The 18,765-nt window shown below is 40.2% G+C and overlaps 2 protein-coding genes across 2 annotated transcripts in view; both read left to right on the top strand.

The window, feature by feature from the left end:
- The window catches only part of LOC308638621 (uncharacterized protein), a gene marked incomplete at its 3' end in the record, with an annotated part of 148,563 nt that overhangs the window by 92,285 nt on the left and 37,513 nt on the right, over window positions 1–18,765 (top strand). The gene's annotated exons all lie outside the window — the stretch shown is intronic.
- Window positions 12,971–15,400, top strand: LOC308638605 (uncharacterized protein). Its single transcript, XM_081276229.1, has one exon. The coding sequence runs from the start codon at window positions 12,996–12,998 to the stop codon at window positions 14,889–14,891; it is 1,896 nt and encodes a 631-aa protein (XP_081132355.1). The 5' UTR covers window positions 12,971–12,995; the 3' UTR covers window positions 14,892–15,400.

Raw genomic sequence — 18,765 nt, 5'->3', positions numbered from 1 at the left:
GTTGTGTGCCACTGTGCCTGGCCTCCATGAACTTTTATAAAAGAAACTGTGTATCAGTGCATTAACCAATTGCATTGGTAGGAACATCACATTGGTGGGGTACAGAAAAAAAAATAAAGAAAATTTCTTCTGTATGTCTGTTATTGCATTGTGAGCTTTGGTAGATTTTGGAGACGTGTGGTAAGGCTAGTGATATATTCTGAGAAGTTTTGAGATTGAGGTCTGATACAGAAATTAAGATGATTGGCTATTAAAGGGCTTAAGATAGCCCAAGATAATGATTGCTCTCCATACAGAACCCTGCCTTTCCACGCTCATGGTGGTCTAATTAGCCAAAGTCAAGTACTCTGAAGGTTCTTTGTAGGTGCAACTGTATAGAGTACTTGAGTTCACAGCTGTAAAAATCTTGTGCTTTTTCTTTTGTCTTCCTTAGGTGTAGGCACTATGTCAGATTTCTTGGGCAGAGGTTCCCTTTGGACACCTCCCAGAGTCCCATGTCCTCAGCCACTGTCCTCTCCTGGAGCTGCCACAGAGTGCCCACAGCTGCCCTATGCCTTGCAGGGTGAACAGAATTTCAGGCCCTGGGTCAGCTGCTCCTAGAGGGCAGCCTGAGGTGTGGGGTGCAGCCTCTCAGTGAAGCTGCTGGGGGCCCTGGGCTGAGGAATCTCCTGGAAAATGCCTCATCTAAACAGCTACTTCCTTGGGACCTTGTTTTCCCCAAGCTCTGTTTTCAATCCTTGGAGACAGGTGGACAGTCAGCCTGTGGATGCTGGTGCTGAGGGGCCAGGTCAGCAGTGACTCCTGCCCTTTTAGTCTCTCATGGTGTGAAGGAGCAAAACCTCTCCCAGAGCATAAGGACCACCCACCCCAGTGCAGAGCTGTGCAAATCTGTAAAGCCTCATAGACTGGAGTCATGGTCCAGGTGCCTGGGAGGGTGATCCTGGATTCTTTCCATGAGCAAGACCAGGAAGAATCATGTCCCAGCTGTCAGGGACCTTCCCTGCCCCTTGAGCCTGACACATCTGTGCTCCCTCAGCACCAAAGCTTTCTGTGTATCACTTTGAAATGATGTGCTCACTTATCTGAGGCCCAGGTTTATTTATTCAGAGCCAAATGGGATGGACTATTGTTAAAGAGTCAAGAGAGAGGTGGGTTAAATCCACCTTTTTTTTGTTGTTGTTGTTAAAAATCGCAGCTTATAGCCAGATACAGTGGTGCACACCTATGATCCTTCCTGCTCCAGAGGCTGAGACAGGAGTGTTGCAAATTTGAGGACAGCCTTAGCAACTTTGCGAGGCCTTATGCAACCTGGTGAGACTGCGTCTCAACATAAAATATAAAAATGACTGCCGATGTGGCTCAGTAGTAATATCTCTGGGTTTATTCACGGGGACATGAAACAAAAAAGAAAAAAAGAAAAAGAAAACACCTAATTGCCTAATTTACCTTTTGCTACCCCTGAGTATGTGTAGAACGTTTGTAAGATTCAGATTTGTCTTTTCAGTGGTTTCAAATTGAAATCCAACCCTCGATTCCAAAATACCACGTAAGATACAGAGAAAGTCTGTCTTGCATTATTGCTGCAGAATTTGAGTCCAATTCTACAAAAATAGTGGTGGACAAATTTATGAATGTGATTTCATGAAAACTAGTATCTGTCCTTCACAAGGTGATGAATTTGACAAAGGATGACAGTTTTTCACTGTTGTCATCTGAACTTGGCAGGTTCATGCTAACTGTGTGGTTTTTTGTTATCAGGAATGAAACCCAGAGGTGCTTAACCACCAGCCCCTTTTAGATTCTTTGTTTTGAGACAGAGTCTTGCTACATCTTCTAGGGCCTCAGAATCCTGAACCGCTGGGGTTACAGGTATGCCCCATCACACCCGTCTTCATTGTAAATTTTAAGGACAATTTTGGCAATGCCTTGAATACCCAACTGTAATCATTTAATCACTGAATATCAGTGAAAGAGTAAATGACACCTGTTTTCTGCAAAAGAGAGATCCATGTGTCTAAGTAAGGGTGCTGATCCCCTCACCGTGTCACCTAATTCCTGTTCCCTCCCAACTGCCTCCTTGTAGGGCCACCCCTTTGAGAGCTAGCCTTTTAGCTTATGAAATTTGGGAGTAACATAAATGCTCTCTCTATTCTCTCTGCCTTGTACAACATTTTGGCTGGTCTTAGATACAGTTTACTATTTCCAATTTTTTGAAGAGTATTTTTTGTTGTGGCTGTAGTTGGACACATTACCTATTTATTTATTTTTATGTGGTGCTGAGGATCAAACCTAGGGCCTCTCATGTGCTAGGCAGTCTACTGCTGAGCCAGAATCCCAACCCTACTATTTCCATTTTTAGATGTAGTTTTTCTTAAGTTTACCTCCAAAATACAGTAAACCATGCCCTAAATTTCACAGAATTTACTGAAACACTCTGTGTTTTTTCAGAGTTTAGGTCATGGAACATTCAGTCTTCTTTGTGAGAAAGTGTGGTGTCTTTCCACTGATTTTGTTGTGTTTTTATGCCTGAAATTGTGTACCTTTTGTATCATGATCATTTTTATCTCTCATTACATGTATTTTACCAAGCTAGTCTCCAGCCCACGAGAATTAGTATTGTAGACTGTTCTTTATTTATTTGCTTCCTTATTGAGTGCTGGGAATTGATGCCATGGACTTGCTCATGCTTAGTTATCTCCCAGAAATGAATTTCAATTTGTGAGCAACGTTCTGGAGGTGGGCAGGTGTTTTACTGGGGGATAAACCTACAGGCACTCGACCACTGAGCACATCCTCAGCCCTTCTTATTTATTTATTTTTTTCTTTGTCTTTTTTAAAAATAGTTTGTATAGTTGTAGATGGACAGAATACCTTGATTTTATTTATTTTTCTGTGGTGCTGAGGATCATACCCAGTGCCTCACACATGTTAGCAAGTGTTCTGCCACTCAGCTACAGTCCCAGACCCCTTTTTTATTTTTGATGAAGACCAGTCTCAGTAAATTTCTGAGTGTCTTGCTATGTTGCTGAGACAGGCCTCAAACTTTTTCCATTTCCCTGCCTTGACCTCCCTAGTGGCTGAAATTACAGGTGCACACCACTACACCAGCAGTTGGAATGAGTTTTGAAGAGTTATCATCCAATTTCTTTCCAGATGAAAATAGTATTGAAAATCAGTTTTCTTGCTTTTGTTCATACTTTTGAAATTTGTAACTATGACTCTTCCTCTTTGCTTTATTTTTGCATTATTATGAAAAAGGTAATTAGCATACAATATTGTTTCTTATGATTACATTTTTAAAACTTCATGGCTTGGTAGTTTATTTACTTCTTTATTAGATAAACTTTGTTTTTATGAGGAATTTTAGGCTTGCATAGTTTATTAGTCAGTGTTCTGTAGAGGAACAGTATCAAGAGGAAGTGTGATTATCAAAGGGGATTCATTAGATTGGCCTAATTGACCCGAAGGTGGATGTCCACAGTGGCCATCTGCAGGCTGGAGAGCTTCAGAAGTAGTAGCTGCAGAGTCCCAGAGGCTGAAGCCTCAGAACAAGGGGGATCAATGGTGCTGCCTTAGTCCAGACCAAAGATTCTGGAAACTCACTAGAGAAGCACTGGCAGAGTCCACTTTGGGAGAGTGAAGAATTTTGTTCCACCCAAGACACCGTCCTATTGGATGGTGCTGCCTAGCTTAAGGAGGTTCTCCAGTTTGGCTCACTATCCCATATGCCAATCATTTGCAGACACACCCTCATGGACACACCCAGAAGCTCATTAATCTTCAGCATCCTTTAATCCAATCAAGGTGACAATTAAATGTGCCATTACACACAGTATCAAATACCCCTTCTCTCCAGCTGATAGTCTCCACTGTTTTCAACATATTGCATTGTTGTAGGGTGTTTGTTAGTTACTAAACCAGTGTTGAACATTTGATAAAGAGAATGGATGAAGCAACATCTCATGATAAGCCAAAGTTCATCCTTTACTTTAGGGTTCCTCTTCCTTGTGATGTGATTGTGTGTGTCACGTCGTATACAAGATAATGTCATACAGAAGAGTTTCACTGCTCTGGGAATCCTGTGTTCCACCTGTTCATCACTCCTCCTCATTTCTTCCTCCCTCTCTGCTCCCTAAGTCCCTGGCACCCATCATTTTCGCTAGTGCATCTGTAATATTGTCTTTTTCAGAATGTTCTTGACTTGGAATCTTGCTGCACTTGGCCATTTCAAACTGGCTTCTCTCACTTACCAGTCTGCCTTTAAGGGTGCTGTATCTTTCCAGGCTGCAGAGCTCATTTTCTGGGTGATGCTCTTTGGTGTGGTTAAACTGCAGCTTGTCCATTCAGTATTGAAAGGTGCATCTTCCTTTCATCTAGCTTTGGGCAGTTCTGGATATGGCTGCTGTAGTCACTGCAGGGAGGGTTCCTGTGCCCATAATTTTCACATCATTTGCATAGACACCTGGAGTGTGATGACTCAATTGTACAGTTTTTTGCACTTATGATTAAATTTTGCATTTATGATTATGAGCATCATTCATAGTTTTCTTCTCTATTTAATACTTTTCTTTATCTATTTAATTTGGATAATATGGTAACTTATGCCTCAGGAAGACTTAGGAGGTGTTAACTCAGCTTTTATGTTCTGGAAACAAGGTAGAAAATTGGTGGCAGTTCTTATGTGTCTCATGGAATCCTCTTTGAGATGTCAGAGCCTTGCCTTGCCTTTTTGGGAAGTAATTAGTTATTGAGTCTGTTTTTCTCAGCAGCCATGGGCTCATCTGTTTTGAGTATTTCCCCTTGTGTGTAAGCTGTAGGAGATTGTCTCTCTCAAAGAAATGGTCCAGTTTTTGTAAGTTGTCTAATTTGTGTCGAGCACATTTATGAAAATCTGAAGTCCCAATGCATTGTTGACGATGACACTTTTAAAAGTGTTAGTAGGTTTTCGGTCCTTGTTGTTTATTTCTTTAATATTATTGTATATTTTACACTTTTAATTTCTGTCTTTTTATGTGGCATTGAGAATTGATCCCAGTTTCTCCCAAGCACTAGGCAAGCACTTTTCCACCGAGCCACAACCCCAGTCCCTGTCCTCTGTATTCTTAGCCTTTTGTGAGTTAATCAGTGATGCTGATGTTCATGAAGAACTTGATTTTGCAGACTGCGGATTTCCTGATTGTGGTTTCATCAACACTTTCTCTGTTACCTACTGTTGAGAGCCACAGCTGAAGGGGCCCCAGCAAACTTTCAGATTGCCAGCTGATGATTGGCTCACAGCGGCCCCAGCAACTTCTAGCTGATTGGCTCCTCTGCGGTGATGCTCATTGGGCTATTTCCCTGGCCTTTCAGAATACGGAGCTGCTCATTGGGGGCTTTTTTGGCTCCGCCCACGTGACCCAGCCAATCAGCCTCAAGAGCAGGAGCATTGTGGGAGAGGCTTGTGGGAAGCCGGTGGAGGCAGTTGGGCTCTGAAGGTTTTTCCTGAGGAGCTGTTTTGTTTGGCGTGTGTGGTTCTAAAAGTGAAGTTCGTTTCTTTTGAAAAGTGGCTCCTGAATTGTGCCCAGCTAGACTGCGGCAACCTACCTGTGGTTAATTTAGGTTTACCTTGCTCTTCTTTCTCTGGTTTTCTGAAGCGGCAGTTTCATTGGTTGCTTTTAGCTCTTCTTTTCTGGAATGTGTGTTGGATGACTTAGATACCAATACAGCGCCACCTCTGGTGTTCTCTATGAATTTCCTATGATGGACTTTTATATTTTTTTCTTTCAAAATGGTCACCTTTTCTCTTGAGTCACCTCTTTGTCCTGTGTCTGTTCAGAGCCCTGTGTTTCATGTCCCCTTCCCTGGAGGCTTTTCAGCTTCTTCTGATCTGATTTCTGCTTTAGCTCTCATGTTCTTTGAGCATACATGGGATTTCACTGGTGGTGCACTTGTAGGGGTGTGGTTTATGTCCTGTGGAGTGTTGCTGTGACCCTGAGACCTCAGTGTGCTTCCCGTTTGGTTGAAGGTCCATGAAGCCCTCCTGTCTGCATCATTGCCCTGACAGAGTTGGGCTGATGTCTCTGAGGGTAATTGTGGATTCTTCATTGTTTGGGGTGGTTCTGTATGGTTTCAGTCCTTGAGTATGCTTCTGTGTAAGTGGCAGGGACATTTTCTTTTTGTCTGTTCCTTCACTGTGCAGACATCATATCATGCTTACAGATGTGAATGGTGGCCTCTTTCACACGCAGACTGTGTGGGATAGTTCAGAATTCTGGGCTACAAACTTGTTGCTTTACCACACTCTGGAAGAGCTTCTGCCTTAGGTTTGTTTGCACCACCATTGCTACAGGCACGATGAATCTCTTTCACTACAGACAATCATTGCCTATGTGGCCCACCCTTGATCAAAATGTCCTTGAGCACAACATTGGTATGTGTCTCATGAATGTATATTATGGTAGTGAACCGGCTGCTGTTAAGAAGAGTTTGACAATCATTGGACATTCATTGTTGCTGTGAGACTTAGAAAAGTAGTGCCTGCTGTTTATTAAGAAGATTGTTTTGAGAGTTATAAGACTTTGTAAGGCTGTTGTTTGGACAAGGTGACTTTTTTTTTTTTTTTAAAGAGAGAGAAGAGAATTTTTTTAATATTTATTTTTTTAGTTCTCGGCAGACACAACATCTTTGTTTGTATGTGGTGCTGAGGATCGAACCCGGGCCGCACGCATGCCAGGCGAGCGTGCTACTGCTTGAGCCACATCTCCAGCCCGTGGTGACATTTTTAGGTCATTGAGTTCTTTCTTTCTTTTTTTTTCTCATTTTTTAAATTGGTTGTTCAAAACATTACAAAGCTCTTGACATATCGTATTTTATACATTAGATTCCAGTGTGTTATGAACTCCCATTTTTATCCCAATTATAGATTGCAGAATCACATCGGTTACACATCCACGTTTTTACATGATGCCATATTAGTGACTGCTGTATTCTGCTACCTTTCCTATCCTCTACTATCCCCCCTCCTATGCCCTCCCGTCTTCTCTCTCTACCCCATCTACTACAATTCATTTCTGTCCTTGTTTTTGTTTTCCCATTCCCGTCACAACCTCTTATATGTAATTTTGTATAACAATGAGGGTCTCCTTCCATTTCCATGCAATTTCCCTTTTTTCTCCCTTTCCCTCCCACCTCATGTCTCTGTTTAATGTTAGTCTTTTCCTCCTGCTCTTCCTCCTGGTCTGTTCTTAGTTGCTCTCTTTATATCAAAGAAGACATTTGGCATTTGTTTTTTAGGGATTGGCTAGCTTCACTTAGCATAATTTGCTCTAATGCCATCCATTTCCCTGCAAATTCCATGATTTTGTCATTTTTTAGTGCTGTGTAATACTGCATTGTGTATAAATGCCACATTTTTTTTTATCCATTCATCTATTGAAGGGCATCAGGGTTGGTTCCAAAGTCTAGCTATTGTGAATTGTGCTCCTATGAACATCGATGTGGCAGTATCCCTGTAGTACGCACTTTTAAGGTCTTCAGGGAATAGTCGGAGAAGGGCAATAGCTGGGTCAAATGGTGGTTCCTTTCCCAGCTTTCCCAGGAATCTCCATACAGCTTTCCAAATTGGCCGCACCAATTTGCAGTCCCACCAGCAATGTATTTGAGTACCCCTTTCCCCACATCCTCGCCAGCACTTGTTGTTGTTTGACTTCCTAATGGCTGCCAATCTTACTGGAGTGAGATGGTATCTTAGGGTGGTTTTGATTTGCATTTCTCTGACTGCTAGAGATGGTGAGCATTTTTTCATGTACTTGTTGATTGATTGTATGTCGTCCTCTGAGAAGTGTCTGTTCAAGTCTTTGGCCCATTTGTTGATTGGGTTATTTTTTTTTTTTAAGAGAGAGAAGAATTTTTAGAGAGAGCGAGAGAGAGAGAATTTTATTTTAATATTTTATTTTTTTTAGTTTTCGGCGGACACAACATCTTTCTTTGTATGTGGTGCTGAGGATCGAACCCGGGCCGCATGCATGCATGAGTGCGCTACCGCTTGAGCCACATCCCCAGCCCAAGAGAGAAGAGTTTTAATATTTATTTATTTTAGTTCTTGGCGGACACAACATTTTTGTTTTGTATGTGGTGCTGAGGATCGAACCCGGACCGCATGCTTGCCAGGCGAGCACGCTACCACTTGAGCCACATCCCCAGCCCTTATTTGTTTTCTTATTGTTAATTTTTTTGAGTTTCCCAGCACCATTTGCTGAAGATGCTATCCTTCCTCCATTGCATGCTTTTAGCCCCTTTATCAAATATAAGATAGTTGTAATTTTGTGGATTGGTCTCTGTGTCCTCTATTGTGTACCATTCGTCCACCCGCCTGTTTTGGTACCAGTACCATGCTGTTTTTGTTACTATTGTCTTTGTAGTACAGTTTGAAATCTGGTATCGCTACACCTCCTGATTCACACTTCCTGCTTAGAATTGCTTTTGCTATTCTGGGTCTTTTGTTTTTCCATATGAATTTCATAATTGCTTTATCTATTTCTACAAGAAATGCCCTTGGGATTTTGATTGGCATTGCATTGAACCTATAGAGAACTTTGGGTAATATTTCCATTTTGATGATGTTAGTTCTTCATATCCATGAACAGGGTATATTTTTCCATCTTCTAGGGTCTTCTATTTCTCTCTTTAGGGTTCTGTAGTTTTCATTGTATAAACCTTTCACCTCTTTTGTTAAGTTGATTCCCAAGTATTTAATTTTTTTTTGAGGAAATTGTGAATGGGGTGGTTGTCCTCATTTCCATTTCAGAAGATTTGGCGCTGATATACAGGAATGCCTTTGATTTATGCGTGTTGATTTTATATTTGCTGAATTCATTTATTAACTCTAGTAGTTTCTTTGTAGACCCTTTTGGGTCTGTTAGATATATTATCATATCATCCAGAAATAGTGATAATTTAATTCTTCTTTTCCTATTTTTATGGCTTTAATTTCTTTCGTCTGTCTAATTGCTCTGGCCAGTGTTTTGATTACTATATTGAATAGAAGTGGTGATAGAGGGCATCCCTGTCTTGTTCCAGATTTTAGAGGGAATGCCTTCAGTTTTTCTCCATTCAGAATGATGCTAGCCTGAGGTTTAGCATATATAGCTTTTACGATGTTGAGGTAAGATCCTGTTATCCCTAGTTTTTCTAGTATTTTGAACATAAAGGGATGTTGTACTTTGTCGAATGCTTTTTCTGCATCTATCGAGATGATCATGTGGTTCTTTAAGTCTATTGATTTGGTGAATAACATTTCTTGATTTCCGTATATTGACCCAGCCTTGCATCCCAGGGATGAATCCTACTTGATCATGGTGCACAATTTTTTTGATATGCTCTTGTATTCGATTCGCCAGGATTGTATTGAGGATTTTTGCATTTATGTTCATTAGAGATACTGGTCTGTAGTTTTCTTTCTTTGAAGTATCTTTGTCTGGTTTCAGTATCAGGGTGATGTTGGTCTCATACAATGAATTTGGAAGATCTCCTTTTTCTGTTTCTTGAAATAACTTGAAAAGTATTGGTATTAATTCTTCTTTGAAGGTTTTGTAAAACTCCGCTGTATATCCATCTGTTCCAGGGCTTTTCTTGGTTGGTTGTCTTTTGATGGCTTCTTCTATTTTCTCCTTTGTCATTGGTCTGTTTAAATTGTGTGTATCTTCCTGACTCAATCTGGGCAAGTCATATGACTTAAGAAATTAATCGATATCTTCACTATCTTCTATTTTATTGGAATATAGGTTTTCAAAATAATTTCTAATTATCTTCTGTATTTCTGTAGTATCTGTTGTGATATTGCCTTTTTCATCCCATATGTTGGTAATTTGAGTTCTCTCTCTTCTTCTCTTCGTTAGCATGGCTAAGGGTCTGTCGATCTTATTTATTTTTTCAAAGAACCAACTTTTAGTTTTATCAATTTTTTCAATCTTTTTTTTGTTTCAATTTCGTTGATTTCTCTTCTGATTTTAATTCTTTCTTGCCTTCTGCTACATTTGCTGTTGTTTTGCTCTTTCTTTTCTAGGGTTTTGAGATGAAGTGTGAGTTCATTTATTTGTTGGTTTTTTCTTTTTTTGAGGAATGACCTCTAGGCAGTGAATTTCCCTCTTAAAACTGCTTTCATTGTGTCCCATAGATTCTGATATGTTGTGTCTATATTTTCATTTATTTCTAAGAATTTTTTGATTTCCTCCTTTATGTCTTCTGTAACCCATTGATCATTCAGTAACGTATTGTTCATTTTCCATGTGATGCATGATTTTTCCTTCCTTCTTTTATCATTGATTTCCAATTTCATTCCATTATGATCAGATATGGTGCATGGTATTATCTCCAAGCCTTTATATTTACTAAGAGTTGCCCTATGGCATAATATATGGTCTATCTTTGAGAAGTATCCATGTGCTGCTGAGAAGAATGTGTATCCACTTGATGATGGTTGATATATTCTATATATGTCAGTTAAGTCTAGGTTATTAATTGTGTTATTGAGTTCTACAGTTTCTTTATTCAGCTTTTGTCTGGTGGATCTGTCCAAAGGAGAGAGCGGTGTGTTGAAGTCACTGATAATTATTGTGTTGTGGTCCATTTGACTCTTGAAGTTGAGGAGAGTTTGTTTTATGAACGTTGCAGCACCATCTCTAGCAGTGGGGCAAGTCACTGAATAAGCAGCTTGAATCTCCGTGCAGACAAATCGCTCGCGGTTGAGCTCCAGTAACCGATCCTCGGGTGATGGAAATCTTTCCTCTAGGTTTTGGTGCACCCCAATTTTGCTGAAAATTCCATAAAGATAGCTTTTGGCCATTCTAACTCGTCATTCACCCGCACAGTGATGCAGTACATGGGGGTGATACACTCCATCCGCCGCCATCTTCCAAGTCCTCATTGAGTTATTTCTAAGACACATGCCATCATTCCACTTACCCCATTCTGCTTTGACAATAACTACAAGAAACTATCAAATTGTTGTGTTTATTAATAAATAAATTAAATTAATCAGAGAATTCATGTTTGTTTTGGTCATTTAATAGTAAGCTAGTTGACTAAATTTGTTCTGGAGTAAAACACCTGCAAACTTCTAGTTGTTCTTAGTGTAATCACACAGAATGAGCTCCATCTCCAGTTAACACATTGTGACCACCTGTGTAAAATGTTGTCTAAATGTTGTCTGTGAAGGAATCTCCTTCGTGACCCCATGCCCAGAGGGTGGGAGTGGCGGCTGGTTCTAGGCATTTCTTTAAGTATGGAACAATAGCCTTTCAGAGGAAACAAGACATCAGTAAATACCATGTTGCCTATATTAACCTTGTAGGTACAGGGAGCCACTGTAGTTGACAGAATCTCTCTCAAATGCTTAGTTTCATGATTTGTGCATTTTTCTACTCATCACCTTTCTTTTCTAAACATAAGTACTATCAGAAGTGCTTATATTAGCTCTGTACCACACAGGACATTTGTAGGACATGTAATAGAGGTGCAACCATTAAAGAAGTTAGGAGTGATCTGGGAGCCTGTCTTACTTCCTGTGAACTCCCCAAAGGAAGGGTATAAATCACTATGATGTTTGCCTTCTGAGTAGCCAATTTCTAGTGTTGGAATTGGTGTAAAAAATTGAGTGCAGTAAAGATTTGATGGACCAAATCATGGAATTAATCAGGAGGCCAGGGAATCATGTGAACATCATGCATGTTGAGTGCAGATTTCTCGTGCTGTCAATCTTTCCTGGCCTCCACTATACATTTGTGGGATATTTCAGATCTCAGTGACCTTTGAGGATGTGGCTGTGAACTTCACCGAGGAGGAGTGGGCTTTTCTGGATGCTTCCCAGAAGAACCTTTACAGAGATGTGATGCTGGAAGTCCTCAGAAACCTGGCTTCTATAGGTAATAATGTTGGTTTTAAAATTAATGAAATCGAGAACTCATGTTTATTTTGGTCATTTATGTAGAAGGTGCAAAGGAAATCAGTTGATGAATTATTGAAGCATAAATGGCACCTAAAATTTGGCAAAGCATTTCTAGCTCCTAAATATTTATAAAGATTGTTATGTTGTCTCATTTTAGGAAACAATTGGGAAGACAAGACCACTGAAGATCAGATTGAAAACTGTGGAAGCAACCTAAGGTAACTCTACTCACAAGAGGAATTCGTGAGGGAATCTGAGAACTGTCATGTAATTTTTAAAGCAAACCAACCGAAGAAGTATGCATAATTGGAAATGTATTTATTCTTATAATATTTTTTACCAGAAATAGATACTTATCTGTGACAGGTATTCAGTCTTTTCAAAGTATTTGACATGCAAAAAGTACTATGAAATTGCATATGTGAATATGACTATGTGAATAATAGCCATAGAGAAGCTGTGTTGCAAAGGATTATTTCCTTTCAATCTCTTTAGTTTCACGGAACTTTAACAAGTCAGAAAATCTAGCCTTTACGTGATGTTGGTAGAAATGTAAAGACCTATAAATAAATAGAAAACTGTGAATGAGTTAGATATCAATTATGTGCTGGTCACTTCTTCAAAGAAGTCCTGTGGTAAACTTGAAACTTTCCCCACAGAATAGTGTGGGGAAACCTTCAAATTGATTCCAATTCTTAATCAAACAAAGAAAAATGTTAATAGAGTAAATCCATGTGACTTCATTATGTGTGCAAAAGATTTCATATGTCCTTCATTCCTTCATAGGCACATCACATCTCACTCTGGACACAAATACTATAAGCATGAAGAATGTGAAGAGAAGCCATGTGCATTTAAACAATATAGGAAATCTCTGGTTTCTCTCAGAAGTGTTCACACACAAATGTTGTTACAAACTGGAGATAGACCATGTGAAAGTTCAGTATGTGGGAAAGTCATCAGTTGTTCCAATGACATTCAAACACATGAAGAAACCCATACTGGGGTGCAACCCTATGAATGTCAACAATGTGGTGAAGCCTCTTCTTCTCTCCCAGGTGTTCAAAGACACATGATAACACACAGTGGAGGTAAACCTTTTCAATGTGAGGTATGTGGGAAAGCCTTTCATTTCTCCTCTTTATTTAGAAGACATGAAAGAACTCATTCTGGAGAGAAACTCTATGAATGTAAACAAGATGGTCGAACCTTTATTTCACACACAAGTCTTCCAAAGCACAGGATCACACACACAGGGAATGCACATTTCAAATGTAAGGTATGTGGGAAAGACTTTGCTTATCCCAGATTACTTAGAATACATCAGAAAACACATACTGGAGAGAAGCCCTATGAATGTAAGCAGTGTGGTAACGCCTTTGCTAGATCTGGTGACCTTCACATACATGAAAGAACTCACACTGGAGAGAAGCCCTATGAATGTAAGCAGTGTGGCAAATCCTTTGCTACATCTCGTCAGCTTCACAAACATGGAAGAATACATACTGGAGAGAAGCCCTATGAATGCAAAGAATGTGGAAAAGCCTTTGCTGCATCCTATATGCTTAACAGACATGGAAGAATACACACTGGAGAGAAGCCCTATGAATGTCAACAATGTGGAAAAGCCTTTGCTAGATCTGGTGACCTTCACACACATGGAAGAACTCATACGGGAGAAAAGCCCTATGTATGTAAGCAGTGTGGAAAAGCCTTTGCTAGATCTTGTGACCTTCGCACACATGGAAGAACTCATACTGGAGAGAAGCCCTATGTATGTAAGCAGTGTGGAAAAGCCTTTGCTACATCCCGTCCGCTTCATACACATGTAAGAATACATACTGGAGAGAAGCCTTATGAATGCAAACAATGTGGAAAAGCCTTTGCTGCATCCCATCTGCTTCATGCACACGGAAGAACACATACTGGAGAGAAGCCTTATGAATGCAAACAATGTGGAAAAGACTTTGCTGCATCCCATCTGCTTCATGCACATGGAAGAACACATACTGGAGAGAAGCCTTATGAATGTAAGCAGTGTGGAAAAGCCTTTGCTAGTTCTAGTTACCTTCGGATTCATGGAAGGACACACACTGGAGAGAAGCCCTATGAATGTAAGCAGTGTGGAAAAGCCTTTGCTAGATCTAGTCACCTTCGGATTCATGGAAGAGCACACACTGGAGAGAAGCCCTATGAATGTAAGCAGTGTGGAAAAGCCTTTGCTAGATCTAGTTGCCTTCAGATTCATGGAAGAACACATACTAGAAAGAAACCCTTTGGATGTCAACAATGTGGAAAAACATTTGCTTCATCCCGTTATCTTCGTATACATGGAAGAACGCATACCGGAGAAAAGCCCTATGAATGTGAACAATGTGGAAAAGCCTTTACTGCTGCCTATTACCTTCAGAGACATAAACGAACTCATACTGGAGAGAGGCCCTATGAATGTAAGCAGTGTGGGAAAGCCTTCACTCGGTCCTCTCACCTTCACTCACATGAACAAACTCATACTGGAGAGAAGCCCTATGATTGTAAGCAGTGTGGCAAAGCCTTTGCTACATCTAGTAAACTTCAAGTACATGGAATAGTGCATACTGGAGAGAAGCCCTATGAATGTAAGCAGTGTGGCAAAGCCTTTGCTCGATCCAGTGAACTTCAAATACATGGAAGAGTGCATACTGGAGAGAAGCCCTATGAATGTAAGCAGTGTGGCAAAGCCTTTGCTGGATCTGGTGACCTTCACAAACATAAAAGAACTCATAGTGGAGAGAAGCCCTATGTATGTAAGGAGTGTGGCAAAGCCTTTCGTAGATCTTGTGACCTTCGCAGACATGAAAGAACTCATACTGGAGAGAAGCTTTATGTATGCAAACAATGTGGCAAAGCCTTTGCTGCATCCCATCAGCTTCATAAACATGGAAGAACACATACTGGAGAGAAGCCCTATGAATGCAAACAATGTTGAAAAGCCTTCACTCAGTCCTCTTACCTTCAGTCACATGAACAAACTCATACTGGAGAGAAGCCTTATGAATGTCAACAATGTGGAAAAGCCTACACTACTGCCTTTTACCTTCGGATGCATAAACACACTCATACTGGAGAGAAGCCCTAAGAATGTAGGCAGTGTGGCAAAGCCTTTGCTAGATCCAGTGACCTTCACATACATGGAAGAATGTATATTGGAGAGATGCCCAATGAATGTCAACAACATGGAGAAGCCTTTGCCACATCTTGTCGGCTTCACACACATGAAAGAACACATACTGCATAGAAGTTGTATGCATGAAAACAATTGGTAAACTCTTCTGTTATTACTGTTTCACTCATATACATGTAGGAAGATTACTGGAGAAAAATCCTTTGAATGTGAAATATGGTAAATCAGATTTCATATCATCCTCAAAGACAAGAGAGGCTCACACTGCTGAAAATGTGTGTGTGTGTGTGTTTGTGTGTGTGCGTTTGTGTGTGTGTATGTATGTATGTGTGTGTGAGAGAGAGATTGATCAATCAATCGATCCACTGGGGATTTAGTCTGGTGGTGCTCTACCACTGAGCTACATTCCAGTTCCTTTTTACTTTTTATTTTGAGACAGGGACTTGCTGAGTTTCTTAGGGTCTTCCTAAGGTGCTGAAGCTAGCCTCCAACATTGATTCTTCAGAATCAGCCTCTCGAGTCTCAGGAATTAAAGGCATACACCACCACATCCAGCTGAATAACTCTTTAAATGTGAAAAATATCACAAATCATTCCATTTTCCCTGTTGCCTTCAAAGCCATTTCACTCACATTGAAAAACAAAGCCTCTGAATTTGGGGGATTTGCTACATTCTGTCAGCTTCGTTTCCTTTCTTATATATGAAAACACTCATGCAGAGAAGCCCTGTGAATGTGAGAAATGTGGGAGATCTTCTAGTTTTCTAATTTTTTTTCCCTAAGGACTGGGAATATTGTTTTGGAATAAAAAGAATAAATCCTATGCAAGTAAGAAATATAAAGGGTTCAGCTGTTCTAGTTTTGTTCAGTTGTATGAAAGGACTCATACTGTAGAAAATGCTGAGGATAAGCCTTGTGGGGCAGTATTCAGCTTTCAGAGTTTTCTCCAAAGGCATAAAAGAATTCACATCTGTGAAAATCCTTTTTCTATCTTTAAAAATTGCAGTAACACTTTCAACTTTGCAGGTTCTTTTGAACAGCATTTAAGAAATCACACTGGAGAAGAGCCCTGTATGTAGAAATGTGGTGAGAACTTTGCTTGTTTCAGATGCATTTGAACTTGTTCAGACTTGAGGAAAATTTTATTTTATTTCATTTTTATTTATTTTGAGATAACCACTGTAGGTGTGTGAAAATAGTGTGTGCTTTCATTTCTTTTCTTTCTTTCTTTTTTTTTTTTTTGTGTATTCAGAGGTAACAAAACTGCACCCTGGGTTGGAGAGGAGCATTGCATCAGCATGAAGATTTGAAAGCAACGTGTTTTTCTGGGTTAAATTTCTCTTACTGTTAGATTCTATTTTCCCGTATTTTAAGTCTTTTGTGTCTAATGTTTCATTACATATTGTGTATGTTAGTTTAGGCCTCTCTACTCCAGCCTTTGGTACAGATTGGTGAAATGGCTCTTCTGAACTTTTTTCCTTTCTTTCTTTGTTCAGATTTCACCCAGGAGTGCTCTACCACTGAGTTTCTCCACAGTCCTTTTAATTGTTATTTTTTGAGATGGGGTGAGGCTGGCAGCTGGGACCATAGGGATGTGTCTGTGTTCCCTGCAGCTGGCCTCTTCCTTTTCCTTGATTGCTTATTGATCTGTTGATGACTCTGGGACCACCACTCTTGTCACTTGTGCTTGTTCTAAGGCTCATGTATTGTGCTGTATGTAGGCACATTAAAGAGAATTATAAAACAATGTCATTTGTGTATATTGTTTAGAGAGGCACTTTCTCAAAATATATTTTGCCCTCTACTTGAGTTGCTTTCTCTTTTCTTTTCCCAGTTCTGGGGACCGAATCCTGCCTTGTGCATGCTAGGCAGGCATTGTAGCACTGAACGCTCCATAGCTCAGGTGGTGAGTTTGCTGCAGCTGTGAGTGTGGACCCCACTGATAACCACATCAGCAGATGTAGCTCTGCAGGTGTTTCCTCCACAATTGCAGCTGATCTCTTCCTTCTTACAGGTCTTTTATACCAGTGAATTTTTTTAAAAAAACTACATCCAACTTAGGTTTTCTCCCCATGAATAATACTTAGGTGGAATATGCCAGAAAACCCAGGCTTGATTTCTCTTTGTGTTTTAGAGTACCTCAGTAGCCCTGGAAAAAATTGTTTGATGGTTTTCTTAATACACAGTACATGACCAAAGGCTTGGTAAGGAGCATCCCAGTCTGATGTCCTAATATAGTGGCACTCCCTTCTCCACCAAATAATCTTAAATAAGCTTCTCAAGAGACCTTCACCATAATTTTCTTTCAACAGAATGTCAGGAAAAGATTTTGCAAAGATCTGAATGTGGGTTATAACACAGACTTCTGCTTTTGTGGCAAAGCTTGGAAGACCTCTGACCAATCTTACAATTGGTACACAAAGCACTTTCTATGAACTAATCAAAACAACAACAACATCAACAACAAAATCACCTTTATGTATACCCCTACCAAAAATATAAACCTCCATCTCTGTCCCACTGGATGTAAATAAAAATCAATGAAATTCCAAGCAGTGATCCAAAAAATTTTAAGTGATACCCCTCAGAACCCTGCAGCTAATCAATGTGCTCCTGGAACATTCCTTGGGTGTCTAGCCTCATGTGCCCTACATCAGTAATAAAGCTACAGCCTCCAACCAGATGATATTGTGCAGTACTTGCTGTGGAGAGGGCTGTTTCTGCTCAGGTTGAAGGATTCAGTTACTTGTCCTAAGTATTCAAAGCCTCCTGAGCAAAACCTCACCCACAAGCTATTCAGGTGTCATGGATCTTGTGTGATCATTGGTAAGAGTTCCTTACATACTTGTGTCCAAATATTGAAGTTTGCCAACATGCCAAAGATGGGTTGATTGTCACTGCTATCTCTGTTCCAGCCTTTTGGTGTGTCTCGGTGTTCATTTGGAGAGGAATGCCAAAAGAGTGTGCTGTGGCCCTTCTGTTTTTGATATATACAGCATAAGCCATCCAGTAAAACTTCATCTTTAAAAGATAGTTTTGAACGCTTCCCAGGATTTCCAAAAACTTTATTTGCAGCCAATGAGTCAGTGTGGCAATATCCTAGTTTTACATCTTTGATTTAGAAGAAATATTGAATAGAGGTGTGTGTGCACTTGACGCAGTCTGGACTTCTTTGTAATAAATCCATTTGCCAAAGGCAGTATTTGCAGGCTTGTTCCTGGGCAGTGTGAGGGACTGGAGTGAATGCAGCTGTCCTGGGGTGTGGGCATTGTTTGTAGGAGTTCAGTCTTGGTGAGTACATCAGTGTAGGAATCAGACTTTTAGGAGGGCTACAGAATCTCCTGACAGGACCTGCCTGTCCCTGTTGTACAGTAGTGTTGTCATGTGAGCTGGCATGTGGATGGCTACCTTCTGATGTATTTGGGTTTGTAGCCGAGCAAATAGTGAGAATGTACAATGATTAAATGAGAATTAAAATATTCTTTGTCATACCAAAGACATAATTTGGGGGCCAAACATAATAACACGTAACCTCTTGGACCTTGAACCACATATTTTCCTACATGTATGCATTTTCTCACAAACTTTTGTAGTGTGATGCTTACGTGGAACAAACTGAGATAAACATGGAGAGGTTTATTTAATGGTACAGTGTACTAGAAGTTTTAAAGGCTTGCAGC

Source organism: Spermophilus citellus (assembly GCF_964194105.1).
Source record: "Spermophilus citellus genome assembly, chromosome: 19".
In the NCBI taxonomy this organism is placed as follows: Eukaryota; Metazoa; Chordata; class Mammalia; order Rodentia; family Sciuridae; genus Spermophilus; species Spermophilus citellus.
Note: the sequence above shows the minus strand (reverse complement) of the source record. Positions and strands in the feature narration are given on the sequence as shown.